The sequence below is a fragment of the Mercurialis annua genome, linkage group LG7, assembly GCF_937616625.2.
Source record: "Mercurialis annua linkage group LG7, ddMerAnnu1.2, whole genome shotgun sequence".
In the NCBI taxonomy this organism is placed as follows: domain Eukaryota; kingdom Viridiplantae; phylum Streptophyta; class Magnoliopsida; order Malpighiales; family Euphorbiaceae; genus Mercurialis; species Mercurialis annua.
Genome location: NC_065576.1, coordinates 48,866,130 through 48,890,887, shown reverse-complemented (window position 1 = coordinate 48,890,887; position 24,758 = coordinate 48,866,130). Strand labels below are relative to the sequence as shown.

The following is a 24,758-nucleotide window of genomic DNA, read 5'->3' as shown; positions in this document are numbered from 1 at the left end:
AAGGATAAAAATAACAAGACCTAAATTTAGTTCCACTTTAACCCCATCTTTATATGTTATATTATGTAAACCGTTTGTAATATAGATGTATCGTGTTTGAAATTTATATATCAAACGCGATTACTAATTGTATTGTTTTTTTGTTTAGCTTAATTGTATTTGTATAAAATACAAACGATCTACATATAACCACAAATAAGAATTAACCAGGTCTAGGTTTGATGTTGTTAATTTTTCTTGAAATACATTATGATGATTATGACGATGATTATGATAAATTCAAATTCCACGGCAAGAAAACCTTAAACTAAGGTGTCTATAATGTGAATTGAAGTATGTTGCATACAATTGTACATCTTATTAGAATTTTGGATTTTCTTTCTCATAATTGGAAGCAGTGTTTTAAGAATAAGATCACTAGCCTCAATCAGTTTGATTAAAAATTAAAAATCAGACCATTTTAATTTTTCATTTAAAATACAACTAATTTTCTATGAATAAAAAAAAGCCACAAAATTATTGAATCAATTAAACAATAAAAATCATTTATTTCTTTAATTACTAATTCAAGTTATCAAGAATATAAAATTTAAACACGTAGATGTAAATTTTCCGGAGGCAATTGAATTACGAAAAGGTTGTTTCAGTAATTTGAAAGCAAAATATATAGATCACAATCATAAGGACTAAATGAAGAAACAAAAAACACAAAAATTCATTTTACAAAAAAGGATTATTTAATCTCTTCCCTATTGACAACTCTACAATGGGATTTAAAATGCATCAAGATTCATAGGTGGAAAAATTATCATCATTAGTGATTAATAACTACTAATGAGTAATTAACAGTAACAGAAATTCTACAAGATATATGTGTGAACCCTTAAGCTGTGCTGTAGCCTGTAAGGATGGTAGTGTACATCAGCTTCTGCCGTTGCTGCTTCCTCTAATGAGCTGTCGAATTTGACGAATCATTCGTCAATGCCTTAAAATACGCATTTTCCGCATACGTCATTCGGTTTTGGAAAATTGTCCACTCCTTCCTACACCTCTCCCTCACCTGCAACAACCGGAAAGAAAACTCAGCATTTTTCATCACATCAACAACTTGCGTCTGCGACTAATATCAAATTACGAAGTTTTGATGAGAAAGACGTTCTGGAATAACGGCACCAGGAGACACGCATAAGAGACACTCTCAATGTAGCATGCTATTGTTGCGGTAACTCTTAGACCATACTAAAATGAGTTGCACATAATATCTTTCCAAACACCAATCCACAAACTCTCTATATGATGCAAATGAGTGTTTGATGCAAAGCTATGTTGTACGGAAACTTGTTGAGTTCTATGTTTCGGCGTTTCAATTATGTTTCCGGAAATGATTCTCAAACTCCAAAACGTTAAAATTATAGCCTATAGTTGTAAAAAAAACTGTCAGTTTCCCCGTTTTCTATTTCAGCATTTCTCATTTCAGTATTTCTGTTTCCATGCAACATAGATGCAAAGGGAGAAGCAGGCAGAAATAAGATTCAGCGCAAATGAGGAAAAAGAAAATGTGCTTTGCATACCCCTTGCCATGGAGCCTTTCCATTATTTGATTCACCCTATCAAAAGTAGTGATATGAATATCAGTTCAGCGTGTTTTAAGAAGGAATAAAGAGGAAGAAATAATTGACTAAGGCCTCCGGTATCTACTTACCTGGTTCCCGAGCGAGGGAACAGTTTGATGAATTATCCATTGAGAATCTACAACTCCTATCTTCTCATGGGCCGGCTGTTTAGAAGACATTAACTTAGTATAAGAGTCTGATCATAAAAAAGAAACACTAAGAATGCAGTAAATCAGCGGAGGAGAAAGCGGGTCGTTTACCTCTACACATTTTCTAAGAGCAAAGTCAAGACCCCATCCATGAACCAAGTCATTCTGCAGCGTATTGCAATCAAATTTTACTATAACAGACCAAAGGGAAGAAAGAGAGCAAAAGAAAGCTAATAAGTGATGAAGAGAAACAAGTTGCACACCTGAATCATATGCCACACACAGCGCCATGCATCTCGTGAAAACACAGGAGCCATGATCTCGATAAACCTGCTCGCACAAGAGGTCATGCTCATGAGATATTAATATAACACTAACAGATGAACATCACGAGATCCAAAGTTATAAAGCAACAATAGACACAAAAATACTCAAAAATTCATACGCTGCACAGGGTGGTAGAAGTGGATCACTGCACCAGCCTGGTTTCTCTTTCGTAATTCTGACATATATTCAAAGGGAAAGATATAATTATTAATTCAAAAAACAATTACTCTTTAAAAAGAATTATACATGAACTCCAATAAATACAGTTCTTACTTGTGAACTTCACGATCACCTCTTCTCTTTGTCATCTGCCAAGTTAACCCTTTGTTAGGGTCCAAACCAGGCTGTGAAATCTCCAGGCCGTGCTTCTTCACAATTCTTACATATCTTAAATTGCATAGTAATAAATGCTTTTAGTCGAATAACTTTATATAGAAATAGTAGATGTGTGACTTTATTTACAGAACTTACTCATCAGCATTAAAATGCTCAACTCCAAGATCTTCATCCCATATAAAAATGTAGTCATATGGTGCAACAATATCAGGATGCAGAAAACGCTTGGCATACCACCTGGGAAAATGTCGCAAAGAGCTTATCTCTCAAGCATCATTCAAGGAAACCATACATAACGAAATTCACGCTAAAGTTTGCAAATGTGCTTTACCATTTGGTCTGCTTTCTAACACTCACATGAATAGCCCGCTTGGACCACTCAAATTCATCCCATTCACTCACTCGTCCATCATAATGGAATAGAAGGATGGTGAAGTCACCTGAAAACTGCAAAATAAAAACAATTAGATCCTTTCTCACACATGCTAGGCGTGCTCATTAACACAAGCGTCAATTTGCACATAGATACGTCTGGTACTTCGTGACAACTAAGGAAAACTCACCTTTTTAACATTTGCATCAATATTTTTTCTTTGATCATAACCAACAGTGAATGTTACAAGATATTTCGGTGCGCTGGTCAGGTCCTGCAGAAGCCAACATGTTCAAACATCTTAACCTATTTAATTATATATTCACTGAGTTTTTTTCAGATAAAAGACTATTTGCTATTTTGTTTCAAGTTCAACCATGGAAAGTATTCGTGAAAATAATAATAAATAAAATAGATTAAAATGAAACAGCAATCATATTTGTATTAAAATGTATGAAGAATTTTTTAAAAAAAAAGTTAATAACAGTTCTGGCCCTGTAGTATTGTCTATACGAATAAGAAATAAGCATGAAAATTACTGGCAAGTTGCATGCACACATTGACAATGTATTTTCGGATTCTGGATTCCCTCTTCATAGTTGTTTTTTTCCCTTGAAAATATCCCATGAAAAAAGAATTTTCTTTTCTTTTTTTCCTCAACTTTGCTAGAGTAGATTATCAATACTACTTAGTTTACAAGTGACCTATTTCTTGTCCCTCCTTTTCCCAAGCCAAACTGTAGCATCAAGTGCACGGGAAAGATGCCAGAAACTGTATACCAACAGGCATGTTAACTATGGTGAAGCCATATAATGCAAGTACCAGTCCACACATATTACACTAAAGCAAATCTGATAGAAATATGAGTTACGTGTATTTCAAAATCCGAGTTCTGTGCCAAGTTATCCAACATAAAAGACAAGAGACTAAATACCTCACTAGGATTTCCCCACAACCTCCGCAAATAATAATCGGACTCAGCTTCAACAATTCCTGGAGGAAGTCTTTCTGCACCACGTGGATTCATAGGGACCCAAATCTGAACAGTCATGAAAATGCATGCAAAAAGTTAGACATTTTGGTCAAACATCATATGTATTTCTCTTGGTCAGAGAGCCTTTTCTTCATTTTTTAACAAAGAGAATACTGCAACTCAGTTCATGTAAATATACACAGAAATCATTTGACCAACTTAAAGGCACATACCTTTGATGTATCATTTGATTTTTGCTCTTGATTAGTGTAGTTACTCTTCTTTGAAGTCCAACAATCTGTTTTCTGATTAATGTATGAGATATCAACAGCGGGAAGGAGACTGGATGAAATATTGAGCTACCAAATTTAGAAAGAATGCAAAATTGTATCAGATAGCTTATTTATCGAAGTAAATCAAAACTATGGGCATAACCATGTAAATACATGAGAAAGAAACTAAAATGAAATAGATTTTAAGCACAAAAATAACATGGAAAAGAGCCTCTTCATTTGCATACCCTAGAAAGTGACAATGATGGAAAAGATACCCCTATCAAGAAGCCCAAAGCTACTCCAAGAAAAGTTGTCACAATAAGCCTCATTGACTCATTTGGTTTTCTGCGAGCCGTACTGCAGGAACAATGTCTAAAAATCAATTACAGCGAATACCATATGCACAAGACAACTAGACTAGAACTATCTAAATTTTCTAAAATAGGGATAGATATTTCAAGCATAGGTAAAATGAACGAGATGTTTCGGTAAAATGGAAAAAACCACTTGAAGATTCGAACCTTTGAGGAAAGTTTCCCATTCTATTTGTAATCAACTGACTTTATATGAGCAGCAATGTAGCATGTGAGCTGTAAGTTGCTTGCTCAACACATTCTAAGTTGACACCTCTCTATAGAGCAGATAGAGAGATTCAGGTGAGCAATATCAGACCTGTTTAACAGTAAATGGAGTATCAGCATCATAAGAATTATTACTCTATTTCAGGATTCCAATGTACAACAAAATCAGAAGAGAAGTTCTAATTGAAACGATGCAGCACGGCGAATCAGCTTGCACAAAATGATCATAAGATGCACACATTATTATAGCTGAACCAGTTTTTTTTGTCACTTCTAATAAGATTGTTGTCCATGACAAAGAGAAAACGTTAGCTCCTGTATAAATGTGATGAGGAACTGAAATTAAACAAAGATGATCAATTTCTTTCGGTCTCCTTTCCAAATAAGAAAGTTGCTTATTCTCAAGCTCACAATATATCATTCCCACAGCACAAGTTCAAAACTCCGTATCAATAACAATATCTTACATTCCAATCCCGATACACGAATCCCACAGTACAAATTCAAAACACCGTATCAATAACAGTATCTTACATTCCAATCCCGATACACGAATCCCACAGCGCAAATTCAAAACTCTGTATCAATAACGGTACCTCACATTCCAACCGCGATACATGAATAACAACATTCCGAACTATACTCAATTTCATGAACTAAACATCACATCAGACACAGACATACAAACCCTCTACACGAAGTTTGGAGGATTAATCATGTAGCCCTTTCGACAAATAAATAATTCATCAACTAAGCCTATTGGCCCTCTTTGACTAACTCATAAACCTTAACATTTAATCAACCAAATAAATAAAACCCAGATCCCCAGTTAGCTAATTAAACTACTCCCCCCAAAAAAACAGCAATACAACAAAATCTGTTAACTGAATCACAAAGATTAATAATTAGAAAATGACCACAAAACAATGCAAAAACCTACACAGCTTCACCTGATTAAGAAAATTACTAGAATTACTTGTAATTGAACCTAATCTAATCACTTCAATTGCTCAATAAATAAACTCAAAGCTAAAATACACAATTTGAAGCTACTGTTCCTAACTGCAACTATAACTGAATGAAATGAAACGCACCTGAATTTAACAGATCACGAGATACCCAATTCAAATCTGGGTTCTAAAACGAGTCAAATTGAGAAAACTCGTGACCCAGTTTTCAAATTAAAAGAAAAAAACCGGTAAAATTCGATACAAAAAAGGGTATTAATTGGATTAATGGGATTTGTACTTTTTTGTTAAAATATTTCAAAACATTAAAAAGAAAGTTCCTTTTTAGTAGTTTTAAATGGAATTCTTTATAGTGAATTAAGTGAAATTTGTGATTGAACTTTAAATTAATAATTTACCAAAAAGAAAGAATCTGGTTTGAAAACTTGACAATTTTAAGAAAAATTGTCCTTGTTTTTGTTTCTTGGTTGTTTCTGTTTATTTTTTTTGTTGATTTTTGGAATTTAATATTTTAGGTCTTGAGTTGGTGGACTTTGAAATTTCAGCTTAGACTGCAGCATAGTTGAGTTATAATATGATCATGCCAATTTAATCTTTATTTACATGTTCATTAAATATGCTATTAATTTTTGATTAATTAGATTATATTAATTTGGCAAAAAAAATTAGATTATATTAATGATTTAATATTTAAAATAAAATTCTAAAAGTGGACTTTTAAAAAGTTATTATAAGATAAAAAAATATCTACGTGTAACGTGGTGAAGTATAGTTATTGAATTTATTTTCACTAAAATATCAATATAGTTCAAATGTTATAAACGTTGGATAACAAACTGTCGAGTTATGATTTTAAAGCTTTTTCCTTTTTTATTCATATACAGAAAGCATATCTTCCACTTTCCAGCTAATGAAGGAAGAAAAAGCGCAAATGTTAAGGAGAGTCTGGTAGGAGTAAGTCGAGTGAAACGTTTGGGAGGATTCTTTTCGCGAGTATCCCCCTTTTCTATTTATAAAAATATACTGAATATATTTGTCATTATTAAAGATGTGAAGTGATTAACCTTAATTTCTAAATGGTGTTTTATGAGAGACCGGCCAGGTCAATGTTTGTGTCCAAATCGACCCAGCCAAACCTGCTCGGTGGGGGATCAATCCAACCAAGCTAGGACCACAGATATTAAATCTTATGTACCCAATTCAGGGTTAGGGTTAGGGCCCAAGGCATAGGTCAAGAGTCTCAAAGCCAAGTGATGTAAAAAGTAAAACCATCAAAATTTAATTAGACTCATAAAATTATGTAGAGAATGTTTTGATGTTCAAACTCGATTCGATAGTTAACTTTAATAATTCAAACGTGATTAGTATCAAATCAACTTTAAATATTTCTCGAATCAATCACGAATAATTTGTCGACTAACTAGACTTGATTATATTCCTTATATTTCAAATTTTTGAAGTCATATGCATCGGACAAGTGTCTTAAATTTAGGTTAGCAAATTTATTTTTATAATTCAAAAACTATTACATTATGGTAGATATGAACATGTCTAAGTTCAAAACCTATTTGAGTAAAATTAGAAAAGAAAAAAATTGAGCTAAATGTAAGTTGGGCAAGTTTTGTCAAAGTTTATATTGATGATTCATTTGTTTTTTTTTTTCAATGAGAAATGGATAATTGCTAGGTATTGTTGACTTAAGTTGTAGTTGAAAGGGGCAGATGAATTTGGTGACGAGAACTCTTCTAACATTATTAACACGACGAAACCTTCTTTGACATGGCTAAGTAAGTCTGGTCGTTGGGCACTAAATTAGTAGGTTAAGGGCATCATTCAGATAGCTATGCTTAGGTAGGATTGTGCATTTGTTCAAACCGAACTGAGCCGAAACCGAACTGATCTAGTCGGTTAGATTATTTCAGTTCAATTTGTACTCAAATTTATTTGTCTAAAATTAAACCAAATCAAAAAATTAAACATTAAAGCAAACCAAATTTATCAATTAAATAACTAAGTATAAATCAGTTTTCATCATATGACCCTTAATGTCATACAATTACACCCCTACCGTCACTCGAAAAATCAAATGCTTTAGCTCATATTGTACATTGTGTTGACAGTAATTACAACATTCTATAAACAAGAGGTGCTCATACATACACTATTATGTTCTTTATCTACATTTACATAACTGCATATGCAGTGGAAATGCAATCAAACTATATAAGATTTATATTCCCGACCTCGGAGAAAGCGGAATTTGGCTTCAATGGCTCATTTGATTTTCTATCTTCACAAGCCTTGCATATTTAAAGAGCCAATTTATTCTATGCTTTAGGGCCGATGCCATTTAGGTCAGCGTCAGATAATGCATCGAAGGAAGGAAGCCAAAGTTCTATCCGTGTTCCCCCAGCTCCAAGGGCAGCATCTGCGATCCGGGGTGATATTACACGGACAACGCAGCCATAACTCTCGAGTATCTCACGAGCAACAGTCATTCCAGCGACAAAATTCCAAGTCATGTTGTCTTCAAGCATGTTGTCTGAAAGATGCGCTGCTCCAAATGGTTTGAGCGAATGCGTCTGAGTCTGCAAGTGCATTTTGTCAACATTACAAATTATTGGTAACAGAGAACATAATTGAAGTATAAAGTACTCGAAATGTTTCTACACGAGCATCACTTATCTGTATGACATGGATGTTCTTTTGCTAAGAAAAGAGTTATGGAATATTCTAAAAGGGTTAGTGCACATAAGGAATAAAAGGGCAGTCTGTCTCATTAATCATTACTAGCCAAATTTCTTGTATAGCTGAGCAATGAGTTTGCTCACTTGTGTTCTAATCCTCCAACAAGATCCAAGAAATGCATTTGAGCAATGTTTAAGTTCATAGATTAGTTTCAACAGAAAAAGGTTTATAGATTGTAAACTCAATTTCTCAGTCAGTCGCTCATTCTTGGGGCTTTTACCTCAATAAACGACAGAGAAAGAAAAATGAGTTGCCCTCACATATACAAATTTAATACCCTCAAATCATAATAAAAAAATTGTCACAAAATAAGCTAATTGAAAATGGCAACAAAAATAAGATGCTATTTCAAAAGAAGGAAAAAAAATCGTTACAAAGAAGTTACGACTTAAGAAGCAATTTGCCCCCTCAACTTGTAAGCAATGGGCAATTAACACATAAATTAACTTTGTGGGCAAATTAATCATCAACTTGCTGATTATGGGCAATTAGCCCCATTTTGAAAAATTAGCTTAAAATTTGATGGGGAAAATTGCCAATTGAGGGACAAATAACTTACAAGTTTAGGGGGTAAATTGCCAAAATGGGGCTAATTGCCCATAATATGCAAGTTCATGATTAATTTGCCCACAAAATTAATTTATGTGTTAATTGCCCATTGCTTACAAGTTGAGGGGGCAAATTGCTACTTAAGTCAAGAAGTTACTATAGTTTTCACATTGGAGCTGTACTACTGCAAATAAATACCATTTACTTTACCACAAAAGACTCGGAAGATTAAAAAAATGGAATACCGAATGATAATTAACACAAACAATGGGCTCAATAATTTAGCTAACATCAGCCAATTGCATTTAGCACTCTGTTCTCCTATTACTTCACCAAATTATGAATTTCTCACTTCTTTAAGCCTCAAACTTAAAAGATCTTCACAGATGATACCTTAGATAATATGGCCAAACAATTTATATTTTAAGCCTCGGTAGTGTCATTACCGGTCACCTTTTCTTATCAATATGGCTCCAGAATTATATGACTTCACACTTTCACAGTATTCAATTTCTCAGATAATGAAGCTATCTTATGTCAATTCTTGGCATGTCTAGGTATAACACTCTAAATATTGCACAAGGATGTGAAGAAAATTACAGAGGTCTTAAATACTAAGTTGATTAAAGAAAAGCTAGCAGAGAGAAAGACGCCATTCTTACCATATAATGCATATCAGGGCCATCATCATCAATAATTACAAGAGCCCCACCAGCAGGTGCTTCAGTACACACAATTTCAACCTTGCCACTAACATGAGAACGCAATAACGCACCTTCAATTAAGTTGCTTAAAGCTTGGCGTAGAGATGGCTCTTCTACAGCAACTTGTAAAGTTTGAGAGAGTCCACAAAGAACCACATCACGTTGCTGCATACGTGCAAGAGGTTGCACAGCCCCAACCAACTCTAACAACACTTCAGTAACATTGCACGGTCTTCCTGACATGAATACAAACATAAGCAAAAAGATATTTCACTTTTCATTTTGAATATGTGGATCAACACAAAAATGAAGAGTAAATCCAAAGAAATCTACCTTATTCCATCTTGTTGTAGGGAAGCAAGGGCCATAGGTGGCATGGGCATCTCTGAGTCGCCAGACGGAGCATTAAGAGAAAATGGTTTACCAGAATTTTGCGTATTATTGGCGTTGTCTGTGTATCTAGGAATGCTATCTGATAACTGAGATTCATGATGATAAGTCGAATTTTGCATTTTCTGTAGTGCCTCTTCATTGTAGCGCATTATATTGGCCTAAAGATAATAATATTACAAAAAAAATGTTAGGCATCTCATGCCAGATTTCAACTTAAAAGACATTATTTTTTTCTCATAGCAAGAAGTTTCAATATTCTGACTTCAGCAGAAATTCTGTGAAATTGCTAGTCTGAACAAAGTGGGTAGGGAAACAAGATAATGGTTTAATTCAGTGGGTAGAGTTGGTTTTAAACTAAAGGAAGTATAAAAAGAAAGCCTACACGACACATTAATAAGACATGACAAAGCATATATACAGATAATGCATGCATTACAAAAGAAGAGAGAGAGTGCCTTTGTCAAACGAACAGCATCCTGGAGTTCTTGAAGAGTATCTCTCAACCGATCACCCTGTACCAGTATGTCTTCCACAATGTCATAAGAAATCTGCACAAATCACATTATTCCTGCATGAATATGAACAGAAAATAAAGAGAGGAATTAGAAAATAAATCCAAAAACCTATTTCATATACCTCAGTTTTCTTTATGTGGGTAGATAACATTTTGCTCAGAGTCTGAATGCTAGAAAGAGGGCCACGAATCTGTCAACAATGGTGCAAAGGAAATTAATATATGAAAAAAAGGTCACCAATGATCAAAAGGAAAACATCCCATGTTGACTAGTTTACCTGTTCAACAAGATTACTCATTCTGACATTATTTTGCCAAGATGATTGCTGCAGTAACATTGCTTTCTGTGGAATATAACCATAATACCAAATCAGAAATTCCATTGGAAGTCCAAAAGCACCATCAACTGTTCTAAGATATCCAAACAAAAACTGCTATAAAACATAGAAAAATCAAAATAAAGCAGAATGTGCAGACCAATGGGAACAGACAGCCAAGAAGAAATTGATGAGGATAAAAACCGAGATAGCAAGTAAGAATTAGATTTTATGAGTAGGAAAGCTCATCCTGAAAACTACAAATACAATGTGAACAATGGGATTCCGTCCTTGTATTGCCACTTAATCTTTGATCCCCCAGCACGAGAAATAGAGTTAGACACATCATTTGAATAACATGCAATAACTATGCAACAAATAACAAGCATTTGAGCAAGCAACTTCTAACATTCATAAACTTATATTATGCAACTGCAGAAATAGAAATCTTAGGCATTTTAGACAAATTAACATTAACAAAAAGGCTACATCATTTTTCAATTGAATTGACAGCGTAAATATAAAAACTTAGACTACCTGATCCATGACATAAGCCATAGCTACAGAGCAAGAGATATTAATTGCATTCAGTCTTTGCTCCGAAGTAAAGTTATACATTCTCGATGGATGATCATCTAGTGTCTGAATTCCCCGAGATAAAAAATTGTTATCCGTACTTGAAAGTAAACTCGAAGGTAAAGCATAATTTTCCTCCGGAGATTGAAAGCGAATCAAACTATGTTCATCCACCTTAGTCTGCACATTCTCATGTGATGTTTCAGTTTTCAATATAGGCAACTCAGCAACCAGGAACCCGACAACAAATGGATGTTTCACCATAGGAAACACAACAGCCTTATGCTCCGGCACGAATTCTACCTACAATAATTCGAACACAGCATATTCATTAATTACCCGTCAAAAACAATCCGTTGTTCATACTGGCATGTTCGAAATATATGGCTAGAGTTACATACTTGTTGACTAGAGAGAGCAGCTTCAGCAGCACGCAATCCGGCAGGAACGTTAAAATTACCAACTAACATTACCACATCAGACGCATTCATTCCTGGAAATGATGTTACTCTCCGTAATTCCAAACGGTCCATAACATAACTCCCTGCTGGCCTAACATAAACCTGAAAAAAGCACATAGGAAATTAAAACATCAATCTCATCAAAATAAAGTAAAAATTGATCAATTTAACATTTTGTTGTAATTTTAATTATTTTTTTATCAATGTGATTTTTCAATCTTTCATACCAATATAATACCTGTATGTATACAGGTTAGTATTATTTGGCTAGTTTTATTTGGATTATGTTAATTGGCTTTTTCTGTAATTTTTAGCTTTAAATTCATTTTTTTTGCCACCGAACAAGTTAAAAATTTAGAATTAAATTCTAACATTATTTTTATTTTTAATATTAAAATTTAAGTTCTAAAAATCTGAAAAATAAATTTTGTTAATATTTTTTTATAATTTGAAAAGGAGGAGCGCATGTGAATTGATTTAAAACTCACGATCTACTAGCATTAAGCTATTGCTTATTAATAGGTTTTGCTAATTATGGAATCAATTTATAAATTCAACTAAAAACAAAACAGTTAAATATAAATTAATTGGACAAAAATTAGCTAGAATTATAACAAAATAAATGTAATGGAGATAATATTATAAAAATTAAAAGTTTTGGATAAAATTACAACAATCTGCAAAAATTTGAATCTATTTTACTATTAGACCAAGAAAAAAAATAACTAACCGATAGTATGGCATCGGGATGGACAATTCTGCGAAAGAGGTCTAATTGTTGGACGCAAAGCCTGCGAAAATCGAGACTCGGCAGTACTAACTTTGCGTTATCGGATTTCTCAATTTCTTGAACGAATTCAATCGGAGAGTTTGAGGTTTTACGAATGGCGGAAGCGATCGCCGAAGCAGAGGACACCATTTCTTGCTGTTCGGGTTCTTCATCGGGAAGAGAGCGGCTCACTTGATGGATAAGAGTCTGGTTTTGTTGAGTGTGAGTAGTAGCAGTGGAGGTAAGTGGAGAAGAGGAAGAGTTTGAAGAAGAGGAGGCGTTGGTGGTGGTGAGGAGGAGTGGTTTTAGTGAGGTGGAGGAAGTGGTGGTGGTGGTGACGGCGGCGGAGGAGAAGTGGAGGTTGGCGGGAGAGAGCGCTGTTATGTGGAGACGAGTGGCGGAGAGAAGCATTGTTTGATGCTCTGATGATGAGAAGCGGAGAGGAGGTTTTAGTTTAAACTAGAAGCTGAAATTATGACACGTTGGATACTTTTTGCGTTTTGGTTCGTTATACGGCTGTGTTTCTTGTCTTTACGGCGTCGTTCAGCTTCTACCATCTAGTCATACATTACATCTAATTAGTAGATGAATGATAAATACTTCTAATTAGTAGATGAATGATAAAGTTAGAGAGAATATTACTTTTTTGATATAATTTTCTAAAAACTTAATTATTCTAAAAAAATAATTTCTAATGGAATAGTCACTTTTTTTAAATAAAAAAAAACCTCACAAACATCGATTGCAAAATTTTATTTATAAATTTTAGTATTACCTACAACTAAAATAAATTATCATGTATTTTTTAGCTTGTTGTATGATAATAATTACATTTGATATTTTATAAATCTTTTTATAAGAGAGAAATAATTTAAGTACATACAATTATTTATTTTTATTTTTTGATAATTTTAAATAAAAAAAACGCTTGTATTGAAAATTAAATTCATGATCTTAGTAGAATATTGTTCAGTATTTATACCATATGAGTTATAGGCCTCGCTTGGTTCGTTTTATATCAATTCTTGGAAAGTAACTTCCCGGAAAGTGTAGTTCCCGGGAAGTTAACTTTCCAGGAAGTTTGTTAAATGTTACTTATTTCAATTTTTACTTCCCGGAAAGTACAAAATTAATTTCAATATAATATACTATATTTTTAACCAAAAGACATAAATATCCTTTGATAATTTTTATATTGTTAAACAAATAATTTTAATTTAAAAATCAAGCAATAAATAATTTAATTTTTGCTTATTATCTCTTATTTTACGATTCACGTACTATTTAGGAGAGTTTTAAATATTAAAATTTAAAAATTATATTTTTTTATTTGAATTTTACATAATATAAAATATTTAATAAAAATATTTACTTATTATAAATAATAATTATAAAATAATATAAGTATATTTTTTGAAATAAATAAAAATATTTTATATGAATTTTAAAAGAAAAAAAAAAGAATTAAGGTTAAATTAGGAAAAACCAACAAAAATGCTAGGGAAGTACTACTTCCTTGGGTTTTGCTAGGGAAGTTACTTCCCTAGTCAAAGGAAAGTCAAACGTCCAACTTCTCGGGAAGTAAAATGTAAAAATTGAACCAAGCAAAAAAAATTTGCTACTTCCCGGAAAGTGCAACTTCCCTAATTTATTTACCTCCAACCAAGCAAGGCCATAGTTCGTTGGTCAATTATATATAATTACATTAAATTTTAATATATGTTGATAAATTAAATTACAAAAATATAAAAATATAAAATATGTTATGTGATTATATTTATATATAAAAAATTTGAGCTGTAAATTTTATTTTTAAAATTTGAAATTTAAATATATATTTAGTAACGAATGGAATATGTTTTTTTTAATAATTTTATAAAAATAATTTTCATATCCAATTTTATTTAATTTTGCTTATTTTATTTAACTAGTTTCGCATTACACGTGGCTCGTAACGTAACTTCTCAATGAATATATTAGTAAATTTATTATAATTATATCAATTTTTTTATTTATAATTAATATTAAATTAGCTAAGAATTTTTGTGAAAGTAAATATAATACATTCGGTTATTAAATTTTCTTTTTTTGGTTTTATAATAACTATAATTAAATAATTAACTTAATTTTGTTAATAATATTTTTAAAAATAAATAAGATGGAAATTTAAATAATAATATATAGACCAAATACAGTATTTTAATTTTGTAGTTTAATCAAACTAAAAGATAGGTATTCCTACTAATTTGGAGACAATTTAGCTATTTTTTACATACTAAAAATTAAATTGGAGATAATTTAGCTATCTATTCTAATTAGAACTTTAATTATAATATTGATTAATTAAATAATTAATTAGTTAATGATTATAAATTTTTTATTTAATAGTAAACTGAAGAGGATTATTCAGTAAATTTGCTTGTCCTCTCATTTGTGCTTTATACGTAAGTATAGATATAGTTCCCACTTCCCTCCATCTAGTAACAATTATCCATTCAAACTTTTGACCAAATATCTAACGGCTCGTTATTAGAAAGATTCTTTATTTGACCCAAACCCTAACCAACATTTTCAGTTCTTTATTTTTTTCTCTTATTAATTTTCCAGTTCTCTTTTCATTTTCACTTATAGCCGTTACAACTCACGGCTCCCTCTTCTCCTCTCGTCTCCCTTTCTTGTTTTAGCAACAAAAATGGCGACGAAATTAGCTACAGAATTGCCTTCTACGACGGTTATTTCTTGCTCTTTGAAAAGAAAAAGACCGCCCAGTCTTGAAATTCCAAATGTACTTCAAGAAATTCAGTCTGATAGGCTTAAATTTAAAGATTTGACTCCGACGAACGAACCCTTTTGTTTTAGTGACACTGGCGTCGCGGTTTCCTCCATTAAAGGCAAGAAAAAGTTTATGGAAGATGCCCACAAGATTGTTTCTCGTTTAAACGGCTGTTCCAACTCAGTAAGTTATATAACTCTTGATTTCTTGATGGATTTGCTTTGTTTTTAGTTTGTTTTAGTGTTGTTTAACTGAATTTTTGGTTTCTTGGGGGTGATTTTGTAGGGTTTCTTTGGTGTTTATGATGGGCATGGAGGGAAAAAAGCTGTGGAGTTTGTTGCAGAGAATTTGCATGGTAATATTCTTGAAATGATGGTGAATTGTAATGGAAATGAATCCAAAGAGGAAGCTGTTAAAGCTGGGTACTTGAAAACAGACCATGAATTCTTGAAGCAGGTGAATTTCAAGTTATTTTATTGATTGATAAGTGGCAAAAGATGTTATTTTTTCTCTAATTGGTAGTCTAGGTAGAACGGACACGAATATGGGAAAACGGGACACAAAACGGTGTTATTTTAAGGTTTTCTATGTAAAAAATGAAGTTTTGTGTCGAAACGTCTAATGTCCGAAACATTTCTGAAACGGGACATATTGATTGAATGAAGTTTATGTGCTACCTAGTTGGCAGTTAGTTTGTTGATGATGTTTTGTTGACTTATATTATGTGTTTTATATGAGGAGACGATGATTGATTGTTCATAATGTGAAATTTAGGCTTATAGTAAGTAATGTTTGTGTCAGTCTACAAGATCTGCTACTATATACTCCCTCCGTCCCACTTTAGAACTCCCATTTGACTTTACACACAGATTAAGAAAACATTAAATTATTCTTGTCTTTTCATGTTTTTTCATGTTTTGCTCCTATTAATGATAGTGGAATTTTCCATAGAACTCTTTTAAGATAACTAAAATAAGGGTAAAATAGGGTATTCAATGGAAAAATATCCTAAAAATAGTAATGGGACTTTTTAAATGGGACATCCCAAAATGAAATATGGGACTTCTTAAACGGGACGGAGGGAGTATATAGTTTTCAGAAAGCAGAACATTTACAATATCTTGTTCATGTTTATCTATTTCTGTTTTCGTGTAATGGTGAAAAAATGTGAAAAATGCAGGGTGTAGTAAGCGGCGCCTGTTGTGTGACAGCCTTGATTGAAGGACAGGAGGCTGTGGTGTCGAATTTGGGTGATTGCCGAGCTGTTCTATGTAGAGGAGGAGTGGCAGAAGTGCTTACAAAAGATCATAGAGCAGAGCGGGAGGATGAACGACAAAGAATCGAGAACAAGGTATTATCACACACTTGAACAAGGTACACTGAGAAGCCATAGATAATTACTGATGATTATATGATATAGGGAGGATATGTAGAGATCCACCGCGGAGCATGGAGAGTTCACGGTATACTTTCTGTTTCGAGAAGCATTGGAGATGCTCATCTCAAGGACTGGGTGCTCGGCGAGCCTGATACAATAATCTTGCCTCTGACCCTAGACACAGAGTTTCTTGTCTTAGCTTCCGATGGACTATGGGAAGAGGTATGCAATTTGTTTTATCTTTTATGCTCTAACATGAACATTAACAGAATCCAAAATCGGGTTTAATGATTCAGTTGATTCAATTGTCTAATTTTGCGGTGTAGATCGGAAACCAAGAAGTTATTGATACTGTGATAGCATCATGTATGCCTGAGAAGAAATTGGGGTCCAAAGTAGATGTACAAAAAGATGATGTTCTTTGTGGCATTGTAAATGTAAGTCCTTCGCCAAAGTTCCGACGAGTTTCCCTAGTCAAGCAACAATATGGGACTAATAAACAGTCCCCAAGCAATAATAAAACGATACTTGATAGCTGGCATGATGACTTTGCCTGTGAAAATGAAAGTCCTCCGTCGAAGTCTCGAAGAATTTCATTGGTCAAGCGAATAAACGTCAAGAATGAGTCACCGAGTAAAGAGAACAGTCCGCTTAAGAAGAAACCTTTGTGTACAGGGCTTGTGGCTGCTTGCAAGGAGCTTGTGAATCTTGCAGTGAGTAGAGGTAGTTTAGATGATATCACTGTTATGATTATTGATTTGAAGCACTTCAGAAATATCAGTTAGAAGTGTGATTAATCTAGATAGGATGAGACAGTCTCTAATTACCATTCATCTCTTGTGTGTACATACTACATATTTGAATCTAATGAAGATAGCTGCTTAAGCATGTGGCTCTCAGTTCTAACAAAATAAATATCCATATTGAACACTGGCGTAGGGGTACGGAAACGAAAATGGAAAATGCCCGAGAGATAACTTATCAATATTTTCTACATGAATAGATTATAAATTTAGAGTTTCGGAGTTTTAGAAGTAAATGAAATGTCGAAATGTAGTACTCAAGAAGTTCTCATGCAACATATATGTGATAATTTCGGTCAGTTCTCTAGTACTTCCCTATCTGTCTGTTCTAGATTCCTTCCCTAAATCACATTCCTACTAAACTCAACTGGAAATTAATTAAATAGTTAGGGAAAACAACAGGAATATGGTTACAAATTCAACCGCCTGAACTAACTGTAATTTCTGCAAAATTAGTATCTTGCTTAATTTTATCCCAGCCCGGAGCATCCTTTGTTATTTCGTAAAAGTACACTTTTCGCCTATTTAGCATGGACTTCATTATAGGACACGAAACTTCATTTTCAACATAAAAAATCTTAAAATAACATCGTTTCGCCGTGTCAGTATGCAAGTGTTCCGTTTTCCTGTATCTGTGTCTGTGTTGCATAGCTTTTCACAGAAGCTCCAAAATGATTAAAGCCCTTGTTTCTTTTTCACCATGAAAGGAAAAAAGAAAACAAAAGATTTTGTTATTACAGCCAATCAACTTTTTGAAAACCTTAAAAGTGAAATATATAAAGAAGTAAAAAAGGAATAAATAATACTAAAAAAAAGCTTACACGTTTTGCATATAATTGAGTATTAAAGGGTGTTGCTTTTCCCTTGTTCCCACTCCTCTCTTACCATCAAAACTATCAAAAAATATATATTTTCTTGATAAGTAATGCAATTTTTTTGATAAGAACAAGCTTTCAAGTTCAAGAAAAACGAAAACTTGGGTAAGAAGTTATCTCAATTCTCTACTCAAATCGTTTTTTCTTGCTTATAAAGTTACCCATTTTTAAGCTCTTTTCAGAGTCTTATATAATGCAAATCACCAATGAACCATCATCAACCATAACCAGATCAGGCCAGAGTGTGTTCATGTCAGTATACAGAACAATATTAGCCAATCAATGTCGTTTAATCACCATAACATGGTGCAAAAATCTCTTACTTCATGGCTTATCTATTTCAGTTCAACCAACCAACAATCAAGATCATCATCAAGAGTGCAAGATTGAACTAAAGCCATGGTGTTTTTGGAGAAAACAAGGTGGTAAGCAATTTTTAGTAGATGGTAAGGCTGTTGATGTCGTTTGGGATCTAAAACAAGCAAAATTCAATGGAGAAACAGAGCCACAATCAGATTATTATGTTGCTGTCGTCTCTGAAGGTGAAGTCGTTTTACTTCTTGGTGATTTAAAAAAAGATGCATATAGAAGAACAAAATGTAGGCCTTCTCTTAATGAACCAATTTTAGTGTCAAGAAAAGAGCATGTAGTTGGGAAAAGGAAATTCAGTACAAAAATTAAGAAAGAACCGACAAGTTATAGCTCAAACTGTATAAGCGTCGGGCAGCATTCTGTTAACGTCGTGGGTTCATTTTCTCCCATCAGCGCTCCTCTTTCTCAATTATCGAAAAACAAAATTCATGAGAAAGATACAAAATTTCATGAAATTTCAATTGAATGCATTAATGGTTTTGAATTTGATCCAAAACTAGAGATTAAAGTTGATGGAGAAATAGCATTTGAAGTCAAGCATCTTCAATGGAAGTTTAGAGGAAATGAAATAATTGATGTGAGTAAAAGAAAAGTTGAGGTTTATTGGGATGTTCATGATTGGTTATTTGGGTCTGGTCCAAGGTATGGGTTGTTCATTTTTAAGCCAGTTTCATCATCAATACCATTGTTGAATGATCAAGAAGTTGCTTGTGCACCAAGGGAAGAAGATAATGCTTGTGGGTCATCTAGTTTTTGCTTGTTTTTGTACACTTGGAAGGTAGAATGAAGGGTAGTTTTCCCCGTAGTTCCGACTTTTAAATGGTACAACGAAAATATTATGATATCGATGTCTATAATGTAATTTCTTTAAATTCATAGATCTCGGCTTTTAAATGGTATAACGAAAAAATGTTGATCTCAACGTCTATAATGTAATTTTTCTTATATTCTTAGCTCCCGGCTTTTAAATGGAATAACGAAAACAAATGGTCTCGATGCCTACGACATTTCTTTATATATTCACGGCTCTCATTTATTAAACAAGCTACATTATAAGCATTTCGATCTCACAACAATTTTTTAACGGAAAAACATATTTTCAATATGACATGATTTATCAAGTTTTATAAATCGTACTTACATTTCTAAAAAATATAAAGGTTAAATTTTTAATTTGCAAATAACTCATAAATTGAAACAAAAGCAATTTGATGAAAAAGTGATGAAGGAAATGTAGATGGAAATTTTATGAATGGTGGATATGGTTTTAAGTTTTTTTTTTGTTTGTCAGAGACGGAGATCGACTTTTTAGAGTCTAAATTGTTAGACTGTTAGTTACCGAAACGTAGTTCGAACACACAACCTCTTTATGCATTTAGAAACGCCTTAACCTTACAAGTTAGGCCCACAGCGGCACATGGTTTTAAGTTGGTTAGTTATATTTTGATGAAGTGGATAAACATATGGGGCCAAGAAAGAGGTGAAGGTTTGCCATATGCGAGCAAGTCCAGATAAGATTACATATACACATCTTCAATTATTTCCTCTTTATAATATCTATCCAATATATTGATAATGTCATAATAATCATATCATGACTTGTTTTGTTATTTTTATATTTTTTAAAGTAACTTGTTTTGTTGTTTAAATTGCATTTATTTCATAGTTTGCTATTTATATTTATATTTATGAAGAAGAAAATGTTGAATAATATTTGTATGCTTATTTTAGGTTAAGCTCTATAATGTCTGGGATAACATATAACCAGGAAATAATGTCTGTGGTTGCCATGATCACATCTTCTGCTAAGTCATAGTTACAATTCTTATTTTATCCTTAACACTTAAATTTTCTAAAATTATTCTCCTTCCATCTCAAATTTGACAAATAATTTAGAACTAACACAAGTATTAATAAATTTTAACTTATCTAAATAGAATAATTAATTTCTTACAATAATACTACATTACATATACTCTTACTTGATTGTATAATACTTTGTGTCTTTTAGTGAATTTTGTTTACTTACTGCATTTTATATAATTAATAGGATTAATATATACGTCATTTTATTATTTAATAATAACTAAGCGCCAATAGTTTAGAATAATTTTTTTATAATAGTGACTAATTAATTTAAAACGGAAAGAGTAATAGTTATATCACATCATCAATTCATTAAACTCTTGTCTATTAAATTACTTCCAATCAATTAGTTAAACCTCCATAAGGAAATAAACAAATAGATCATGCTAAAGAGAAGAAGGATATAAGAAAGTTGTGCAAAAACAAACTTGTCATGTGCATGGAACCTCAAAGACAATGAAATTAAATTTTAAATAACCTCAGGGCGTAGATGAGTTGGTAAGGCGCTCTTGTAGTTTAAGTGAGGTCGCGGTTTCGAACCGTACTCATGTATGCAGCCATTTAAAACTTGGGGACAGAGCTTTGCCTCCCGTAAGGGACCTACCCGGCTCGAGTGGGGATTAGTATGAATGTGGAAGGTTTAAAGGTGCTGTTTCATAGTTGGAACTCGTTCAGGACACCTCATAATCAGATCAAACAAAAATTAAATTTTAAATAATATTACATAGTTTTAGGCCTAGCAATGGACCATACAATTAAAAGTTTGCTTCTTGAGGCTCAGCAATACAACTGCCTACTCATCAATTTAACTAATACTATTAAAACCAATGAGTTATAACTCAAATGGTATAAGCATTATATAGCAAACTGTTCGATCGTGAATTTAAATTCTCCCACAAACGTGTTTCTTTTTTGTTTATTAAAAAAAACTATTAAATTGTTGTGTACAATTAAATCAAGAATTGAGACAAGCCATGTTTAATGGAAGTGGTGGGTCTGAAAATGAGCCATTAAAAAATTGGTGGAATACCCAATTGTTAGCTGCCTCAGTGAAATGGACACCATCCCATATTATGCTAAGTGATGGATCTTTGCAAGAATTAGCAATCAACTCCTCCTTTCCATTCACAATCCTCTTTGCTCCACATCTAGCATTTGTATTGTAGTTATACTTCCCACCATGTCCACAACATGCTACAAAAGGGTCCTTGAATCCTGTAAAAAGACCCCAAAAAACTACAAGGTTAAATGAATTATAAATATTATTTTGAGTCAAATTGCATTAATTCATTTTTTTTAGATTAACTATGTGATAAAAAAAAAAATTACTCCCTCCGTTTTTATTTAGTTGTCCATTTAGTCAAAATTATACATATTAAGAAGTAGGCTTTTTGTCTTAAATCATAGGAGTGTATACTAATATAACCCTACTATAAAATTATTTATTAGTGAGGGATAGATTTGGAAGATAATATCTAATGTTATCTTAAAATCCTAAATGGACAACTAATTATTGACAAATTCATTTGGCTAAATGGACAACTAATTATTGACAAATTCGTTTAACTAAATGGACAACTAAATAAAAACGGAGGGAGTAATAACTACGTAAATATGAAAAAATAAGACAGATAATTATTATTCTTCTAAAAAAAGAGGTTCAGACAATTGAACTATTCAAAGAGGCTTCTAGCCGGCAGAAGGGGTGATCGCCTGCTCCCGCATCGCCTCCAATAGCGTAGTTAGGAAATAATAACAAGAAAGGCGAATTGTAAGAAAGAAAACTTTAATCGACATATTTTTCATATTGCAACATGATTCAAAAAAAATTAGAAAAATAAGTCTCCAATTAATTTCAGTCAGGGCGGGCGTACGAGTCTGCCTGCGAGTGGCTCTGTTACTATATTAATATAAACTAAAAAATAAGACAACGAAAAGGTGGACCGATTGATGTTTTTATTTTATAATGTTTTTTTGAATCGGAATATCTATACAAATATATTTTTAAGTGAAAATTTATTGTTTAATAATGAATGTAAGGAGAATGAGTTAATTACCAATTTTTTTGCCTTGGGTGATTAGAGTATACTTGAGAGAGTAGATATCAACATAAGTAATGGCAGCTTGAGGAAGATCTTTCCTGAGTTGAACTACTGCTGCTTTCAGTTTCTGGTTGAAATACTGAGCCACCTCGTTAAATGGGCTAGCACATCCATATTTATCTATTTGGGCTGCTGTGATTAAAAACCGGTCCAAAGAGTATGGAAGGCAGCCCACTGGGCCTGTATTGTGTATCCAAAATGATCTTCCTCCTTGACTATAAACAGACTGCACAATCAAACACATTTTTAAGATTAAATGGCCGATTTTTATATTTTTTGGGTTAATTACTGTGCGTGATGTTAGATTTAAATTACTATTTTTTTTCATAAACATATTAAAAATAATTTAACTAAAACCTTCCTTTATAAAGTGATTTCTGTTATTTAAAATATTAAAATTAAAAGAAAAATAATAATTTTGTAAAATTAAAGAAAGAAATAGTAGTTCGAACTTAAATTGATGATGAGAGTTATAATAATTAACCCTTATTTTTACAGATTTTTAATAATCAATTTATGATTCAACCGATTCAAGGAGTTAAATAAAAAAAATATGTATACAACAGACTTCCTGTTCATGATTGAACCAGTTGAACTCGGTCCATTTCGGTTCTTAAAATACTTATTTTTTTCTATGAGGAATGAAAACAGAAAAATGTTTAATTACCTTAATAGTGCTGGATAAATGGGACATCAAATCAGGCACAAATGCTTTAACTTGGTCAGTGGTCATGTTGAGTTTATAACCAGCAGTGAGGTCATTTTGGCCAATATCAAAACTATATAATCCATTAGAGAAATAATCTGGCTCAGGCAACAATCTCTCAAAAACACCACCTGACATAAATATAATTTTTCAATTATGCCCCAATCTCTTAAAAATAATTCAATTTAGTCCTAAAAATAAAGATATTGAAAAATCAAATAAGAGATCACCTTGATGTTGCAATTTTTGGATTCGTTTCTTAAAATCCAAGAATTGGATTAATTGAACATCCAAAGAAATGGGACTGTAACCACTTTGAGAAATTGTAGTGTTCTGTGGTCTAATGGTTGAACCAGCCGTTGCAAAATTGGCTCCATGCCTGAAATTTGAACCCACCGAGTCTAAATATGCACTAAGATATGGTAACCCCAAGCTTTCAGCTAAAATCAAAATAATAGTTAACATAAAGTTTAGCGTACGGAAACGGAAATGCCGAAACGAAGAATGTGAAATTAAAATATGACAAAACTGATTTTTTTATAAAAATAATTTAGAATTTAAAAGCCATTTTATAAACAAAAACAAAATGCTAAAATATAGAAATCGAGAAGTTCTTTTTTTGCAAAATAGACAAATTGTAATGTGTATTACTATTACCTATGAAATCAATGATGAGACGGCCATCGCAGTAGCGACCGGCCGGGTGGTGGAAGAAAGTTTGTCCGTTAGGCGGCGGAGCTTGGCCAAATGCTGCAGAGAAGCCACCGGTGTCTGAATTCGAATCTCCGAAGTTGAATATTGCCGGAAATTCACATTTTCTTGATGCGACACTCTTTGGAAGTGATGTTAATGAAATTACAGTAAAAATGCTAAAGATTACACTTCTCAACAGCTCCATGTTGAGGGAGAGACAGAATTTTGAGCAAGTGATCAATTACTGTTTTTCTTTCAAGCTTTATTTATTTTGAATTGATTTGTCTTTGACAATAGTTCCATATTTTTATTTATTTTGAATGTGGGGGCAACGGTCACATTTGCTAAGATGGCACATGCCTCATTTGCAGATAAAAATAGTACAATGTATCAATTTTAAACTTCTCGTCCAAAGAAAAAGGCTGCCTATGACAATGGAATAAGGGGATCTGAAAAGAACCAAATCAAATCAAATTGAACAAAAAAAATATAAATTGTGATTAACTGAATCAATAGTTTATACAAATATTTGACGAAATTTTTAATTTGAAACCTCTCACTGTC

General features: G+C 32.7%; 4 protein-coding genes across 6 annotated transcripts; 1 reads left to right on the top strand and 3 right to left on the bottom strand.

The window, feature by feature from the left end:
* Positions 1–691: 691 nt before the first annotated feature.
* LOC126656196 (uncharacterized) lies at positions 692–5,950 on the bottom strand. Of its 2 annotated transcripts, none has more exons than XM_050350704.2 (15): positions 5,722–5,950; positions 4,568–4,718; positions 4,322–4,403; positions 4,005–4,130; positions 3,733–3,837; positions 2,989–3,072; positions 2,757–2,872; positions 2,561–2,662; positions 2,363–2,476; positions 2,208–2,264; positions 2,026–2,092; positions 1,874–1,927; positions 1,703–1,777; positions 1,572–1,607; positions 692–1,060 (listed from the first exon to the last, which is right to left on the bottom strand). In XM_050350704.2, exons 2-15 carry the CDS (start codon positions 4,585–4,587, stop codon positions 947–949), a joined length of 1,152 nt encoding a protein of 383 aa, XP_050206661.1. In that variant the 5' UTR covers positions 4,588–4,718; positions 5,722–5,950; the 3' UTR covers positions 692–946. The 2 variants fall into 2 exon arrangements, with proteins under 2 accessions (XP_050206661.1, XP_050206660.1); XM_050350703.2 differs by having other exon boundaries at positions 4,292–4,403; positions 5,722–5,948.
* Positions 5,951–7,574: 1,624 nt separating this feature from the next.
* Positions 7,575–13,088, bottom strand: LOC126656260 (chloroplast sensor kinase, chloroplastic). Of its 2 annotated transcripts, none has more exons than XM_050350779.2 (9): positions 12,588–13,085; positions 11,798–11,959; positions 11,358–11,699; positions 10,782–10,847; positions 10,626–10,694; positions 10,445–10,537; positions 9,930–10,147; positions 9,555–9,828; positions 7,575–8,183 (listed from the first exon to the last, which is right to left on the bottom strand). In XM_050350779.2, exons 1-9 carry the CDS (start codon positions 13,035–13,037, stop codon positions 7,923–7,925), a joined length of 1,935 nt encoding a protein of 644 aa, XP_050206736.1. In that variant the 5' UTR covers positions 13,038–13,085; the 3' UTR covers positions 7,575–7,922. The 2 variants fall into 2 exon arrangements, with proteins under 2 accessions (XP_050206736.1, XP_050206737.1); XM_050350780.2 differs by having other exon boundaries at positions 7,989–8,183; positions 9,668–9,828; positions 12,588–13,088.
* Positions 13,089–15,161: 2,073 nt separating this feature from the next.
* Positions 15,162–19,721, top strand: LOC126657296 (uncharacterized). Its single transcript, XM_056103828.1, has 6 exons — positions 15,162–15,582; positions 15,685–15,855; positions 16,580–16,750; positions 16,820–16,999; positions 17,104–17,557; positions 18,569–19,721. The coding sequence occupies exons 1-6, from the start codon at positions 15,319–15,321 to the stop codon at positions 19,612–19,614; spliced, it is 2,286 nt and encodes a 761-aa protein (XP_055959803.1). The 5' UTR covers positions 15,162–15,318; the 3' UTR covers positions 19,615–19,721.
* Positions 19,722–21,380: 1,659 nt separating this feature from the next.
* LOC126654908 (GDSL esterase/lipase At3g26430-like) lies at positions 21,381–24,622 on the bottom strand. Its single transcript, XM_050348912.2, has 5 exons — positions 24,159–24,622; positions 23,732–23,941; positions 23,463–23,632; positions 22,751–23,021; positions 21,381–21,908 (listed from the first exon to the last, which is right to left on the bottom strand). Exons 1-5 carry the CDS (start codon positions 24,397–24,399, stop codon positions 21,649–21,651), a joined length of 1,152 nt encoding a protein of 383 aa, XP_050204869.1. The 5' UTR covers positions 24,400–24,622; the 3' UTR covers positions 21,381–21,648.
* Positions 24,623–24,758: the final 136 nt, after the last annotated feature.